Source organism: Microtus ochrogaster, chromosome 2 (genome assembly GCF_000317375.1).
Source record: "Microtus ochrogaster isolate Prairie Vole_2 chromosome 2, MicOch1.0, whole genome shotgun sequence".
In the NCBI taxonomy this organism is placed as follows: domain Eukaryota; kingdom Metazoa; phylum Chordata; class Mammalia; order Rodentia; family Cricetidae; genus Microtus; species Microtus ochrogaster.
In genome coordinates, this window is record NC_022010.1 from 89,985,397 (window position 1) to 90,000,307 (window position 14,911).

Genomic DNA, 14,911 nt, shown 5'->3' on the forward strand with positions numbered 1-14,911 from the left:
GGTATTATAGTATAGTATTCTGCTACTTTTAAATCTTTAATTATAGTTAGATAATGAATCAAGATGGAGCCTGAATGGAATCGATAATGCCCTCTGCACTTGTGTGACAATCCCATAGCTTGGTCTCTCAGTAAGGTTTCTAACAGAGAGAGCAGGACCTCTCCCCAGTGCTTAGCTGACTTTTGGTAACCTGTTCCCCATGCTGGATTACCTGGACAGAAGGAGTTTGGTCCTGTCCCAACTTGATGTACCATGCTTTGTGCAAGCCCATGGGAGGTCTACCACTTTCTGAATTGAGAGGGAAGAGGAGCAGATGGGAATGGGAAAGGGGTATGTGGGAAAGTGGAGGGGATGGGAGAAGAAGAGGGAGGGAAAACTGGTTGGTATGTAAAATAAATGGAAAAATACATTAGTTAAATAAAATTAAAAAGAAAAAAAAAGAATATGGAAGAAAAAATCTTTTACTCTTTGCCTGTTTGCTCTTGCTGGCAAGCTTATTCCTTCACTGATATTAGAGCCTATTTCTTTGGGATTCTGGTATATACTGAAGACCAACTGATACATCTAGCCTTGTGGATGGAACAATTACTGGATTCTTGGACCTTCCATTATAGACAGCTATTGTACTTGCTGGACTGTTGAGCACAGCATCTAAGAAGACATTTTTAAAAATCCAATATATATGTAAATACACACACACACACACATTCCACAGTTCTGTTTCCTTAGAGAACCTTGACTAATATACACAGAATTTATTTATATAAAAAATTATAGCTAGCTAAGTAGAGCTTTCTTTCTTTAAAATGTAATAGAATTGTCTTATAAATTTTTGAGAAAAAGTATATCCCAATACTTGAATTTTAGAACTAAAACATAAGTGAGATTTGAAATGAGATTTATTTTTATTATTGACTATAAGTTTAATTGCATGTAAACAATTACTAAATTTTCCATGAGTAAGCCTTTAATTAACAACATTTTTTATTTTTTCCAAGGATCCTTCCCAGCAATTGGCATGGAAGCCTTCTGCCCCAGCTTCCTGAGGGCTGGGTTTCTAAACAGCATCCAGGCCCCACATCCAGTGACAGCCGGAGGATCTCTGCCCCCCAGGATTCCTGCTGGTAGGTATCCCAAGTACAATCCTCCACCACCATAGCGAGCAATAGAACTCTCCTCACAGCTTATAGAGAAATAATGCAAACTGACTACTTTCAAAGGCATGGGGAATAAATGCCAGTGGCTCTTTGCAATGCAGGAAGAACATCTGTGACACCTAGTGCTGTGAAATAGAATCAAAACGGGGTAAAAGGCTCGCACCCCAAGTGCCCACTTGGCATACAGTTTGCATAAGCAAGAACTAGAGTGACCTTGCTGCTTCGAATGGACCACAAAAGAGAACTGAAAACTCAGTACTCTGACAGAAAGAGGAATTGGACAAGTCTATAGAGATCTAATTAAGGTTCCATTTCACTAAAGGAAAACGATTTGAAGAAAAGCCAGATACTAAAAAAACTTGGAAGAAAATTTTGAGATCAAAATTCAAATCAGGTTTGGTGATGGATGCATGTAATTTCAGCGCTTGGGAGACAGAGGCAGGTGGATCTCTGTGAGTTCAAGGTCAGCCTGGTCTACAAAGTAAGTTCCAGGACAGCCAGGGCTGTTACATAGAAAAAGACTGTCTCTAAATACCAAAAAAAAAGGAAAGAAAAAGAAATTGAAATTCAGTCCTCTCTAAAAATAGTAAACTGACAAAAAATATGAAATAAGATATAGCATATTTCACATTCTAAACCTCAATTTCAGAATTTAGTAAAAATTTTCATGAAATATTCATGCATCACTAATCATAAATCCTTTCTTTCTATCATTCAATGAAGTCTAGAGCTGTCATCCTTCACCATACCCAATGATGCAGACCTACTTTGCACTTATGTGAATGTTGACTCGACTTTTTACACCAAAATTCTTGTGTGTTTATCATAACTAATGGCAATGGTATAAATTATGCTAATGCTGTAGGTGTATTCCAGGGGATAGTAGAGGATAATGGAGCATATGGCACGGCTGGGAATTCTAAATTTTAAAAAGTTCCAAGATATGCATTTGTTTGGTTTTCTTAATGCCAACTGTTCTAGTAATTATTCTGGTATTTTCCTCTTGCCATCTAATTAATCTTGATATATAAAAATCAGCTAGCAGTTAATAGGTTTTGATGTCATTTTCTTTATGGTTGCCAGGTGATTCTGTGCCTAGAGACTTTATGACTGACAGTATTATCCTATGAACCAAAGTGATGCAAGTTAAAGGACTAGTAATTGTAATTCTGATGGTGCTCTACCCCTTATGTCCTGAGAAATAGAACAGTGAGGATGATATGGGGAAATTTTAGCATCATTGCCAATGACAAGGGGGAAAAGTCCTACATCAACTAAACTATATTCATAACTAATGACTGGTAACATAGAAAAATTACAATTCTCACCTCAAATAGAATGAGAAATAGTTTAATATGGAAAGAATTCTGAGTGACCTTGACCCAGGACTGCATATTTAAGTTGCCCAAAAACCATGTTCCATCAATGATAGTGATGAAATAGTTTCTTTTAAGATTCATTTTATGTATATGTATACACACATATATCAATCACCTCAGGAGTGCCTGCTGCCCAAAGAGGGTTGTGAATGCCATGTGGATACTGCAAGTACAGCAAGTGTTTTTAAACTCTAAGCCATTTTTCCAGCCCCCTCCTGAAGGTTTTTAGTCACAAAACAAAGAAAGTCCTCAATCAAGACACTTTTTAAATGCATCAGTGGAAACATTGAGCAGGCAGCTAAAGTAAAGTAGAAACTGCCATAGGCCTCCCATGTTATCTGATGGTGTCCTTGGGTTTTAGATTGGTAGAAGGTAAGGATCTGTTTTCTTTCCCACAGTTCACTCACAACATGGACAATAGTCATTGGCTAAGATAACCCAAGGTATTTAATTTTGACTTCCAAAATCCAACTTCTCTAAAGTTATAATGAGTCAATCAGCTCTGTAAATTGCTCAGTGTATGTGTGGTTTCTCTGTGGACTATTTTTAAAATGAAGCTTTAGTTTATATAACTAATATATCACAGGTTAGAGTTGAGTAGATAAACACAATTAATAGTTTAGTGGTTTAGTCCTTAACATTAGTGGAAATCTTGTAAGTTTAGATATATCTGACAAAAATGACATTATGAAGTTTAACAATGATCTGAATTATTCAGCATTACTAGCAAAAAATTGAAATAGCCCTTGTCATTTAGCCATTGGGAATGACAGAAGGAAGATAATCTTTCTACAACATAAACACAAAAACTCACTTCCAGAGCAGAATCTGAGAGCCCCCAGTGCTCTAGTCTTCTAGGCTTTAAGCCAAATTTGCCTCCAGCTTTCATAGGAGAAAAAAAACTCCACTCCGTTTTCATGACTTACATACAAATCAGGTGAAGCAAAATTGCTGCATGAAACATTTATAGATCTCAACTTGTTCCTGTTCCTTCAAACTGAAATTAACTTCGCTCACTTTTCCTGACTCATAACCCTCTCATAAATGATCCCTGTACATTTTCTTACCTTGCAGCTAAGACTGCTGCATTTTCAAAGGTGATTTGTATTTTCTCTCATTCCACTCTGGCTAATTTCCTTCATTGTCTTGAGTTAAGAGGAATATTGCAGTCATCACGTGAAGATTTTTTTGTTCCATTCATTTAATACCTTGAAGTATTCCCCTGTCATGTAATATCTAATCAGATGTTCGTTCAGGGTTAGGATATCAAACCAAGGACAGGAAGCAATGTTCCTTTCCGTAGCTACGGGGACACTCCCAGAACCAGCTGAAGTGTAATGCCTGCTGGGTATCTACTAAATGATTATATGCCACATAATTTGTCATTCTCTCGACACATTTCCCATGCCAGTGAAGAATTAGCAGACCTGTTCTAGGACTGATGCTAATTAGTTCCTGTTAATCATATTTAAATGAGACGCCCAGCCATGTTTTATGTGGAAGGATTGTACTGATCTTTTGTTTTGCATCATTTCCTGCTGTGAAGTGGCAATATTTCTACTGCGGCATTTACTTGTAACACAGAACTTCAATCATAGGACAGTCGCTAGATCACGAGAACCAGAAAATAGACAAGCTTGTCATTATTTGTGTAAAAACCGTCAATCATTTGTGAATTTCTTATTTCTAGAAAGGTCATTTGAAAGGTTTGTTTTTTCTGAGTCCACTGGGATATTTTGACTAATGCCCAATGGCATGTGGCAGCAAGTGGGACTTTTAAATGGGTAAGTTCAGAAAACCAAATGGGCATTGGAAATCTCCCTAATATTTCCTCTGTGAGTAGTCTTAGCAGCCGATGCCACTCCAGAGCATCTCGGTCTGTCTGTCTGTACCATAAGAATGACTCTTTTCCTCATTTGCCTTTGAGAGTCTCTTCACTGTGTGACATGTTTGAGAAAATGGCCAACTTTCTTAGACTCTTTCTTTGCCTACCTGGAACTGGAAAACAGTGTAAATGTGAACACACAGTGATTCCAAAACCAGAGTGTGGCTCCTAGGCATATAGTTAGTGATATTTAATATCACTTTGTTTGTTTTCAGAGAAAGACTTTAATCATTCTTAAATTTAAAGATCCAAACCTTTCTATGCCTGCACTCCTGCCCTTGGCTAGCCACAGTAGCAACAGGGTTCACAGCCCAACTTTGTATAAGTCACTAACCTTCCAGCACTGTCAGTTTCACAACAAAGGATACACAGTGCTGAATAAATATTACAATTTCTCCACAGCCTATTTAACAAATATCAGTCCTTTCTCTGATTCATGTGAAATACTGTCTGATATGGAGCTAGGGAAATATTGTATGTATTATTATTCAGTCTAAAATATATAGTTTAGGTGTTAAAATTAGACTAGATGAATTGGGAGTAGCAGATGTCTCATGCCTCGTGATGCTAATATTCTTAGCTCTGGACCTGTACAGAGGATGCAGAAAAGAAATAGCATAAATGATTTTGACTAGGTGGCAGGTTGGGGTAGAGTAAACCATATGTTAAGGAAATCTAATAGTTTGTTTGAACTCACTGCACCATGGGAAATCAACAGTGGAAAAGTATACATTAAATTTTAAAGGTGAACAAACAGTAGTTCAGAATAATCAAATTAAAACATTTGGTCTCCATATTTTCAGGCATGCTAAAGAGGGTGGGAAATGACTTTGATCTGAAACATTCCAAGCCTAACCACTTACACAACTACTACTAAACCAACACCTACTAGAAATTGTTCTCCTGATGATGATAATTATTAAACTAATTTTCCAAAGTGCATACAAAAATTGCCTTAATAGAATATCATTGTACTTAGTATAAAAACTCCTTACAGGATATACTTTATATGTAGAAGATCCCCAGGATAAAAAACACCTATTATTCTACTGAGGTGTGTATCTGCTGTATATTTTGCAGTTGTAAATATTGCCAATTACCCAGGATGAATTATGGGTGAATGTGTCAGTGTGCCTGCTTAGATCAAGAGATGAAGGGAACTGTAAAAGCAAAGTACAAAAAAATTCCATAGAAGCCACTCAATGTACTATAGTAAAGATACCCCTTTTTCTGTAGCACAAAGTTCTAGTTTTTTCCATCCTTACTATGCTCATGACTTCGACCCTGTACCAACTTCTGTCCCTACTCAAGAGTTGTTTGTCACTCTTTTCTAAAGAACTCTCCTTCCCTAAAGTTTTTACAGCTTCAGGCTTCAAAAGTAAAGCCAGAAGAATGGTATCAAAGAAGGGAAACAAAGTTAAAGACTCAGGCAGAGCAAGACAGGCAAGCATGATTACTGCCACCTCTGGTGAGAAAAGCACTGAGGAACAGGATCACACAAAGAAGGACAGTATACCCAAGCAGCCAAAGCCTGAGGAAGTCAACATCTGGGACTGCAGTGCTAAGCTTTTAAAAGAATACTTGCAACATGGGCAGCGCTAGGTAAAATATTTGAAACATTGATAGTTCTAGGTAAGATATTTGTAAGTAACATTGGTAGTTCTATGTAAAATATTTGCAATATTGTAAGTTCTAGGTAAAATATTTGCAACATTGGAAGTTTTAGGTAAGATATTTGTGTTGGTAGTGCTAAGTTTGAGGGTTATTTTTAATCACCCATTTAGGATGTGTTTTATAACCAATCAAAAACCAGATCAAGATCCAGATTTTATTTAGTTAGCTTGATTATTATTCAAACTCAGTGGGCTTAAAAGAGCAGGCACATGCTTTGGTTCTTGAACTTACCTAAGAAAAAGTACTACAAAGGTAGGGAAACGATTTAAAATTAAGGAAGACAAGTTCAAAATAGCATTTGGAATTTTAAAAAGTCAGAATAGGAACATACATTGAATTACAGATGTTATTAAAACCTGCAAATCTTACACTTGAGAAACTTGAATATGGGTTATGAAATGAAAGAATCCTCTGGACAAGTCACATGATCCAGTGATACAAGACACAGATTCAGATTCCTCACAGCTGTACTTTGGTTCTTTTCTTTTTTGTGGGGAGGGGTAAGAGTCATCTTTTGTAACAAAACTGAAAACATGGCAGTTCTTTAGCCATGCCGAACACCAAAAGTTAGCAGAAGGCTATAGACTTTCCTTCCTAAGAAGATGGGCATGCATTCTGTAAGTTTCAGGGTGTCACTGAACAGACTGAAACTCAGAAAAGGGAGCATGTGTCTAGTTCTGCTTTCAAAGTCCTGCTCAGAGTGAGAAGTGAGCACTGTCGCCAGTGTATAGACTGATGGTACCTTAAAAAGGAAGAAAGCAACTGCGCAGTACATTTGATGGCAAACTCTTGAACATGCTCTGAGCTTTTTTTCTTATCTGCCAGAAAGACATGAAAAATCTTAAAAGAGCCTTTAAATAAATCTCTCTTCCATTTATATGTGTCTATTCACAATCTTTAAAAAGCGTTATCCTTTGACCTTGGCTAAGCTTTCTTATTAACATAAAAGCTTCTTTTTATCTTACTATCATTTGAATAAGTTTGAATCTTAAAAAATATAAATCTTAAATAACTACTTAAAGTCTCACCAAAAACGTACCCAGCACCTAGAGATCTTGTTTATTATTCTAGATTAGATGTCATTTATTTTAGTTCTATTTAAAGATGTGCTCAATTCTTTTGAAGGATTTGTCAAAAAAAAAAAAAAACAATCATTTTCTTCTTACAAAGGAAATTCTAAACAGCCTTACACCGTTTGCTAATTTAGCTGAGTCTCCATGTGAATCAGCATTTAATCTTGGCATTGAGTGGGGTTATTTTGTGCGTATGTTTTCTCCCTAATTGGAAACACCAAAGGGTCCTGGCTGCTCCAGTACCTCTTTGCCTCTAGAGAGCCGTTCCCTCAGGCTGCAATGCATGCCCTGTTGGGCAGCTGGGCCACTTAAGAACATGAGTAAGAGAGACACCAGCCCTGGAACAAATACATTGCCGTTCAGCACTCAATCTTTGGCTTAGTAGGGCAAAGCACAGTGGAAACCGCACTCTGACACAATGTGGGCTTTTCACGGTTCTTTTCACAGGCGGCTTGCAGAGAGTGCACTTAGCGAAGCTGAACTTTAAGAAACAAAACTTAAACATCTTGTAAAACTTGCAGCAAAGGTTCGGATATAAATAGTAACTTCTCAGGGTGGGAAGATTGTGTATAATAAATTTAGCAATTGTCTTCTTATTAGAATTAAAAGTTTATTTCATTCTAATTGTCTATGTAGATGGTGCAAGTAGGGATCTGAGTCTGTTCGGCACTTGCCAAAGTGTCCCAGGATCTTGTTGAAATATGCAGTTTCTTATGTCAAAGGGCAATGAGCTGAACAAGAAGCACAGGGCTAGAAATAAAAATAAAGGGAGAGGGGGGGAGGAAGAGAGAGAGAGAGAGAGAGAGAGAGAGAGAGAAAAGAGAAAAGGAGGGAAGGAAATAAGGAAGGAAAGAGAGAAAGAGTGGGTTAGGGAGGAAGGAAGAAAGGAAGAAGGAAAGAAGAAAGAAAGAAAGAAAGAAAGAAAGAAAGAGAGAGAGAGAGAGAGAGAGAGAGAGAGAGAGAGAAAGAAAGAAAGAAAGAAAGAAAGAAAGAAAGAAAGAAAGACAGACAGACTACTCAGGATAATAGTGAGCTAGAAAATTGAGGGAAGAATGTGTGCTCCAGAACTCTATGCAGGAACTATACTGCCATTTATTTTTTTAAAGATTTATTTATTTATTATATATACAATATTCTTCAGTATGGCAATAGGATAGGGCCATTTCAGGCTCCCTCTCCTCAGCTGCCCAAGGAACTAGCTAGGGATATCTCCTTGGACACCTGGGAACCCCTCTAGAGCCAAGCCTCTTGCCAAACCTAAAATGGCTCCCTTAATTAAGAAATTTACTTCCCTGCTCCCATATCTACCCTTCCTCCATCCCAACCCCCCCAATCCCCCAAGCTCTCCCCATCCTCCCCTTCTCACTTTTCTCTCCCCATCTCCCCTTACCCCCACCCACCTCCACCCCCAAGTTCCCAATTTTTGCCTGGCAATCTTGTCTACTTCCAATATCCAGGAGGATAACTATATGTTTTTCTTTGGGTTCTTTTTCTTATTTAGCTTCTCTAGGATCACGAATTATAGGCTCAATGTCCTTTATTTATGGTTAAAATCCACTTATGAGTGAGTACATACCATATTCATCTTTTTGGGTCAAGGTTACCTCACTCAGGATAGTGTTTTCTATTTCCATCCATTTGTATGCAAAATTCACGATATCATTGTTTTTTAACGCTGAGTAGTACTCTAATGCGTATATATTCCACACTTTCTTTATCCATTCTTCCATTAAGGGGCATCTAGGTTGTTTCAAGGTTCTGGCTATTACAAATAATGCTGCTATGAACATAGCTGAACAAATGCTTTTGTAGTATGATAGGGCATCTCTTGGTTATATTCCCAAGAGTGGTATTCCTGGATCCTGGGGTAGGTTGATCCCAAATTTCCTGAGACTACCACACTGATTTCCAAAGTGGTTGCATGTATCCCTGTAGGCCAGAAGAGGGCACCATATCTCATTACAGATGGTTATGAGCCACCATATGGTTGCTGGGAATTGAACTCAAGACCTCTGGAAGAAGTTCTTATCCTCTGAGCCATCTCACCATTTATAGGTCATCCACAGAGCACCCTAAACACAAAGACAGCCAACAATTAGAAATTAGGGGATTGTACTAAACAGAGCACTCTCAAAAGAGGAAACAGAAATGGTCAAGAATGTTCAGCATCCTTGGCCATCAGGGAAATGCAGTCTAAAACTGCCTTAAGATTTGATCTTACCCAACAGAATAGCTAAGAGCAATAAAACAAATAACAAATGATGATGTAGATGTGGGACACTTATTTATTATTGGTGAGCATACAAACTGGTGAAGCCACTGTCGATATCAGTATAGAGGCTCAAAAATCTAAAATCCAATACTACTCCCAGAAATATCACGAAGGACTTTATATCCTAGTACAGAGATATGATTTGCCATCCATGCTCAGTTTTGTTCAATGTACAGTAGCCATAAAAAGAAAACAACTGATATGCTTACCAACTGATAAATAGATAATGAAATATGACACATAGGTACAAAAGAATAGTATTCTACTGGTGTAGGAGGTTCTTCTGTCTATGTGTTTCTTTCATTGGTTGAATAAAGAAACTGCCTTGGCCTTTTGATAGGGAAACACTTAGGTAGGCGGGGAGAGAGAACTGAATGCTGAGAGGAAGAAAGAGAGCAGAGAGCAGAGAGAGAGAGAGAGAGAGAGAGAGAGAGAGAGAGAGAGAGAGGCCATGAATCTCCAGCCTGAGACAGATGTAGGTTAGAATCTTGCCAGTAAGCCATGAACTTGTGGTCAACAAAGATTTAATAGAAATGGGTTAAATCAAGAAGTGAGAGTTAGCCAATAAGAGGACAGAGAAAATGGGCCAGGCAGTATTTAATTAATACAATTTCTGTGTGATTATTTCGGGTGTAAGCTAGCAGGGTGGCCCGCTCGCTCCTCCTTCAACATCCAACTGAAAAGAAATAATGAAACTCATAAATAAGGAAAAGACACACAGATCCAGAATAACAAATTTCATGTATTTTTTCTCTTGTATATGAATTTTAGCTTTGAATCTTTACATAAATGTGTCTAAATTAAAGTATTCATAGAAGGCAAGAAATTCATAAATCATTACAGTTGTGGAAATTTCAAGGAAATAGAGAATGCAGGTACTGTGAAGGGGGCATGGATAAAGGCAGAGGATGGGTTAGGGCAGATAGTGGGAGGGCAGGCAGGGTGGACAATGGAGTATGGAGAAGGAGGTTAGGGCAGATAGTGGGAGGGAAGGCAGGGTGGACAATGGAGTATGGAGAAGGATCACTGACACTGTACGTTAATTTCAGAGTAGTTTTCTTTAGGCTCTCTTCTTCCATACCAGGATATACTGAATATATAGAACAGACTTTTGTTTTTTATTTCAAATTTACTGGTTATTTTTTTTCTGGTTGGGAATAATACAGAAAACTGGATAACTATGTATCTTACCACTTACAGAACCAAAAAGACAGTTTGGAAGTAACAACATTTATATGGCCACTGGGAAATGCAGAGCTTTCTGCTACTGTTTTCCTGGACTCTCAAAAGACTCAGCATGGGACAGTACCTCCAGCACCCTCCCACAGAGGAGCTGAAAAATTTTTTTACGTTACCACTCTCAAATGCTTTCATATATGCCCCTTAACAAGTGAAATTACAAGTGTGAAACTTTTGTCTGTTTACGCTCCTTATGAGAATTTGAGGGAAAGTACTTTTAAAGAAGCAATGCATAAGTGAGCATTAAAATGGTTATCATAAACTTATCACAAATTATTATCATAAATGGGATGTAGGAGAGGAAAACAGTGTAAGGGTTTTCCAGCTGTTCTCCTTATGACCTACTTGCTGCTGTTCATACGTAAGTTGGCTATGCAATGTGTCTGTATTCACACATTGTCACAGAAGCCTATAATCTGTAATTCCTTTCCAGAATGTTTCAGTAGAAAGACATAAAAATTTAGTGTGACTTTTTATGCTATGACTAATGGAGATTCCACTGTCATTTCGAGATTCGTGCACAAAGACAAGTAGTGGGCTCTGAAAGTTGTTGTTTCAAGTCCTGGCTATGCTACTTAAACTGTTAAACTAGGGATGTCAGTCACTATAGGAATGCCACAAGGATGAAATTATTAAATAAAAATAAAGCAATTATTGATTTACAAGTAGCATTTCTTTATAAATTATTTATGCAAAATGTTTGTTTGTTTGTTTGTTTGTTTTTACCTAAATAAGGCCTAGGGATTTTTGTTTGTTTTTTTTTCTTTGTTTGTTTGCCAATAAAAGGCTTCACTTGCAAGCCTGAGTAACTCAGTATGGATTCCTAAAACCCATATTAAAAGACAGGCATGGATGGGGCTAGCGAGATAGCTCAGAGATTAAGAGCACATGCTGGTCATGCAGAGGACTGGAATTAAGTTCCCAGCAGGAATATTGAGTGACACTCACAATTGCTCTTAGCTCCCAGGGTTTTGAGGCCCTCTTCTGGCCTCTGTAGGCACCGACATGAATGTGCACACAGAGACACACACATAGAAATGCGCACACACAGTACACATGAACACATGCACACAAGTAAAAATAACCTTTACCAAAAAAAAAATGCACTTAGTATAAGCCTGTAATTCACAGTGAGTCAGAGAGGGGAGGATACCCTGATGCTCTTGGCCAGCCTAAACAACTAGTGAGCACCAGGTTTAGTGAAAGATCCTGTCCTCCTCCCCACAGAGGAAGGTGGAGGGCAGCTTAGAAAGATACCTGACATCAACCTCTGTCCTCAACATGCATGGGCACACATGTTCATGTATGTTCACATACACATGCATACACACCCAGAGAAATCACAAGAAATTATTGGAAAGCAATAAATAAAACATAATTTCAAGAGTTGCTTCCAATTATATTTACTCTAGTAAATATGTACAATTCAAACTCGTGAAAACTACCCTTAAAGCAGAGAAGGAAAAGTTCTGGAGAGTCTGAAAGGAGTTAGGAGGGAGTAGGAGGTGGAATTAGTATAAACACAATATATACATATTAAATTCTCAAACACTAATAAAAAATAAAAATCTAGAGATGAATGAATGGCTCAGTGGTGAAGAATATGGAATGCTCGACTAGGGGCTGACCGTTCATTTCCCAGCACCCACGTCATGACTGATATGTCATGTCATGTAGCCTGTAATGCAAGCTACAAGGGCTTGGATGTGTGTGGCCTCCAATAGAATCTGCACACTCATATACACATATGCTATAGACATACACACACTTTTAAAAATTAAATAGTAATTCTTAAAATGTTCAAAGACAAAAAGCCTATGCTCTTCAAGTTATGTAAGGCAGTTCACACACTCACTCCACTTACTGTAGTGACAGGCAGTGCAACATTAGGCATCTGGAGCAGCTATTTCTATGGTCTACATGACATTTTTTGACAAGAAAAATTCTTTTGCCCGTGTGATAATTTCCAGTAAAAAGAAGAATATTACAGGATAATAATAACAGGATCTCGTTGATACAGATGACATGTCTCAGCTCTCTGGAACTGCAGGAAAATGCAAGCTTGCTGAGGTTTTTGTCATTGTTTAATTTCTTGGCTGATTATTTTTTAGCTTCGCACTATCAATTTCCTCTTAAGTAAATTCAGACTAAGAACTGTTCCTACTTTTAAAAATGTAGATCGTTCTTCCTCATTTCTACTTAGCTGTTTCTATAATTGGCTGTAGTGGTTTATTCTTTAACATTTCAGAAAGAGCATTGGGATCACCTCTAAATGTTAAAAGTAGGAAATGAGGAGAAACGTGGATCAAATTTCACTCAGTTATTAGTAACCAAGACTGTTTTTATACGTACGGGCCTGTCAACAGAGCCCAGAAGGCACACACAGATAGTGAAAGAAGAAAAGGAAACTTTCTGGTAGAAACTGTTTTTAAAAAAACGAATGTAGTCTGATATTTAAGTCAAAAAATAGCCACCTCATGAGAAACCATTTTGTTTATTTAAAAACGTATGAACCTGTTGATTTCAGCTATATAGAATTTTGGGGAATCTTTGAGCCTATTAGGAGAGCTCCTAAACATACTGTTCTCAGTCATTTTCACTTAAAAAAGACTTGAGACTTCTCTCTCGCTTCTGTGATCAAATTACTGGCAAAGCAACTTAAGAGGGAGAGGCTTATTCTCACTGACTACCCCGAGGATAGAGTCCATTATAAAGGCTAAGACATGGTAACCTGTGAGCGATTACTCACATCTCGGAGGACCAGGAAACAAAAAAATTGCTTGGGCACAGATTTCTTTTGCCTTGTATTGTTTTTGTTCATCCTAGCACCTCATCTCAAGGGGTGGTGGTGTCCACATTTAAGGCAGGTCTTTCTGAAACACCCTGAGAGATACACATGAAGGTATGTCTCACTAATGCCCCGAGTGTTTTTTAGTTCAACTAAGATGGCAATCAAAACTGACCACAACAATTCCACTCCTTTTTAAATTGACACCCCAGAACATCTCTATAAACTGCAACAGTCCATCTTCAGCTCCCATGTATTTCCTGATCCAACATGCATTTGGTCTTAATCTAAGACTCTCTTTAAATGCTAGTGAGGATATGGGGAAAGGGAATCTTTATGCTGTTGTTGGGATTAAATTAGTCTAGACACTATGGAAATTAGTATAGATATTCCTCAAAGACTAAAAATAGAAGTAGCATCTGCCTGAAGTATACCACTTAAGGGTTTATACCCAAAGAATCTAAGGCGACTTACTACAGAGAAAGCTGCACATCTCTATTGCAGTAGCTAAGTCATGAAATCAACCTTGATGTTGGCCAACAGACAAATGAAGAAAATGTGGTTTATACACACAAAAGTTTCTTCTGACATAGCGAACAATGAATTATGTTATATGCTAGAAAATAAATACAATTGAAGATCATCACAGTAAGCAAAATAAGTCAGATATAGAAAAAACAGCACACATTTTTCTCTCATTTTTGGATCTTAGAAATATTTTTTATTTGAACATACATGTTTATTGATCATCTCTTTATGATAGCAATCAAATACTACCGGCATAGATATCTATCAACAGATGAGTGCATAAGGAAGGTTTGGCGAAAATGCAAATACACACGTGGTCAGCTGTAACGTAAGTCAGGAAATTTGCAGAAAATGGATGAACTTAGAATTTATACATTTGAGTGATAACACTGAGAATCAGAAGAAAAAAATGGAAACATTCTCCTTCATATGCAAATTCTAGTCTATAGTATATGTATGCATGATTGTACATTAAAAATGTGAGTGTATGTATAGTATAATATTTAGAAAGGAGAGCAAGGAAAGGTAATAGTAGGTGATGAAAAAGTATAGAATGTGGGCAAAGGGACACATGAGACATGAGAGGGCCTTAGATTTCTTAAAGATACATAAATTCCAAATGTATGTGTATGTGTGTTTGTCTGTGTGAGTAAAATGAAAGAAGAAGGGGTTGAAGGAAAGAGAAGACTAGTAGGAAAAGAGAATATAGTGAGGAAGAAGAAAAGGGAATAGGAAGGGTGAAAAGGATCCAAGTATATGATAAGTGAGAAAATGCTCACTAAAGAGTTCACTATACAGGATGCTTTGTGTAAGACTTTTTAATCCTTTCTCAAGGTTTAGTACACTTAAATGCCAAATAAACTTTTAAATGGAAAGTGTCTGCTGAGAAGCTGCTCCCCTATTACAAGTTTTTTTT

General features: G+C 37.5%; 1 protein-coding gene across 3 annotated transcripts in view; it reads left to right on the forward strand.

Moving 5' to 3' along the window:
- Positions 1-14,911, forward strand: part of Epha6 (EPH receptor A6) — a 918,005-nt gene that overhangs the window by 741,064 nt on the left and 162,030 nt on the right. For all 3 annotated transcript variants that reach the window (XM_026787030.1, XM_013353099.2, XM_026787032.1), the window contains one exon: positions 999-1,124. In XM_026787030.1, the coding sequence (XP_026642831.1) occupies positions 999-1,124 (126 nt within the window). The remainder of the gene's footprint in view (positions 1-998; positions 1,125-14,911) is intronic.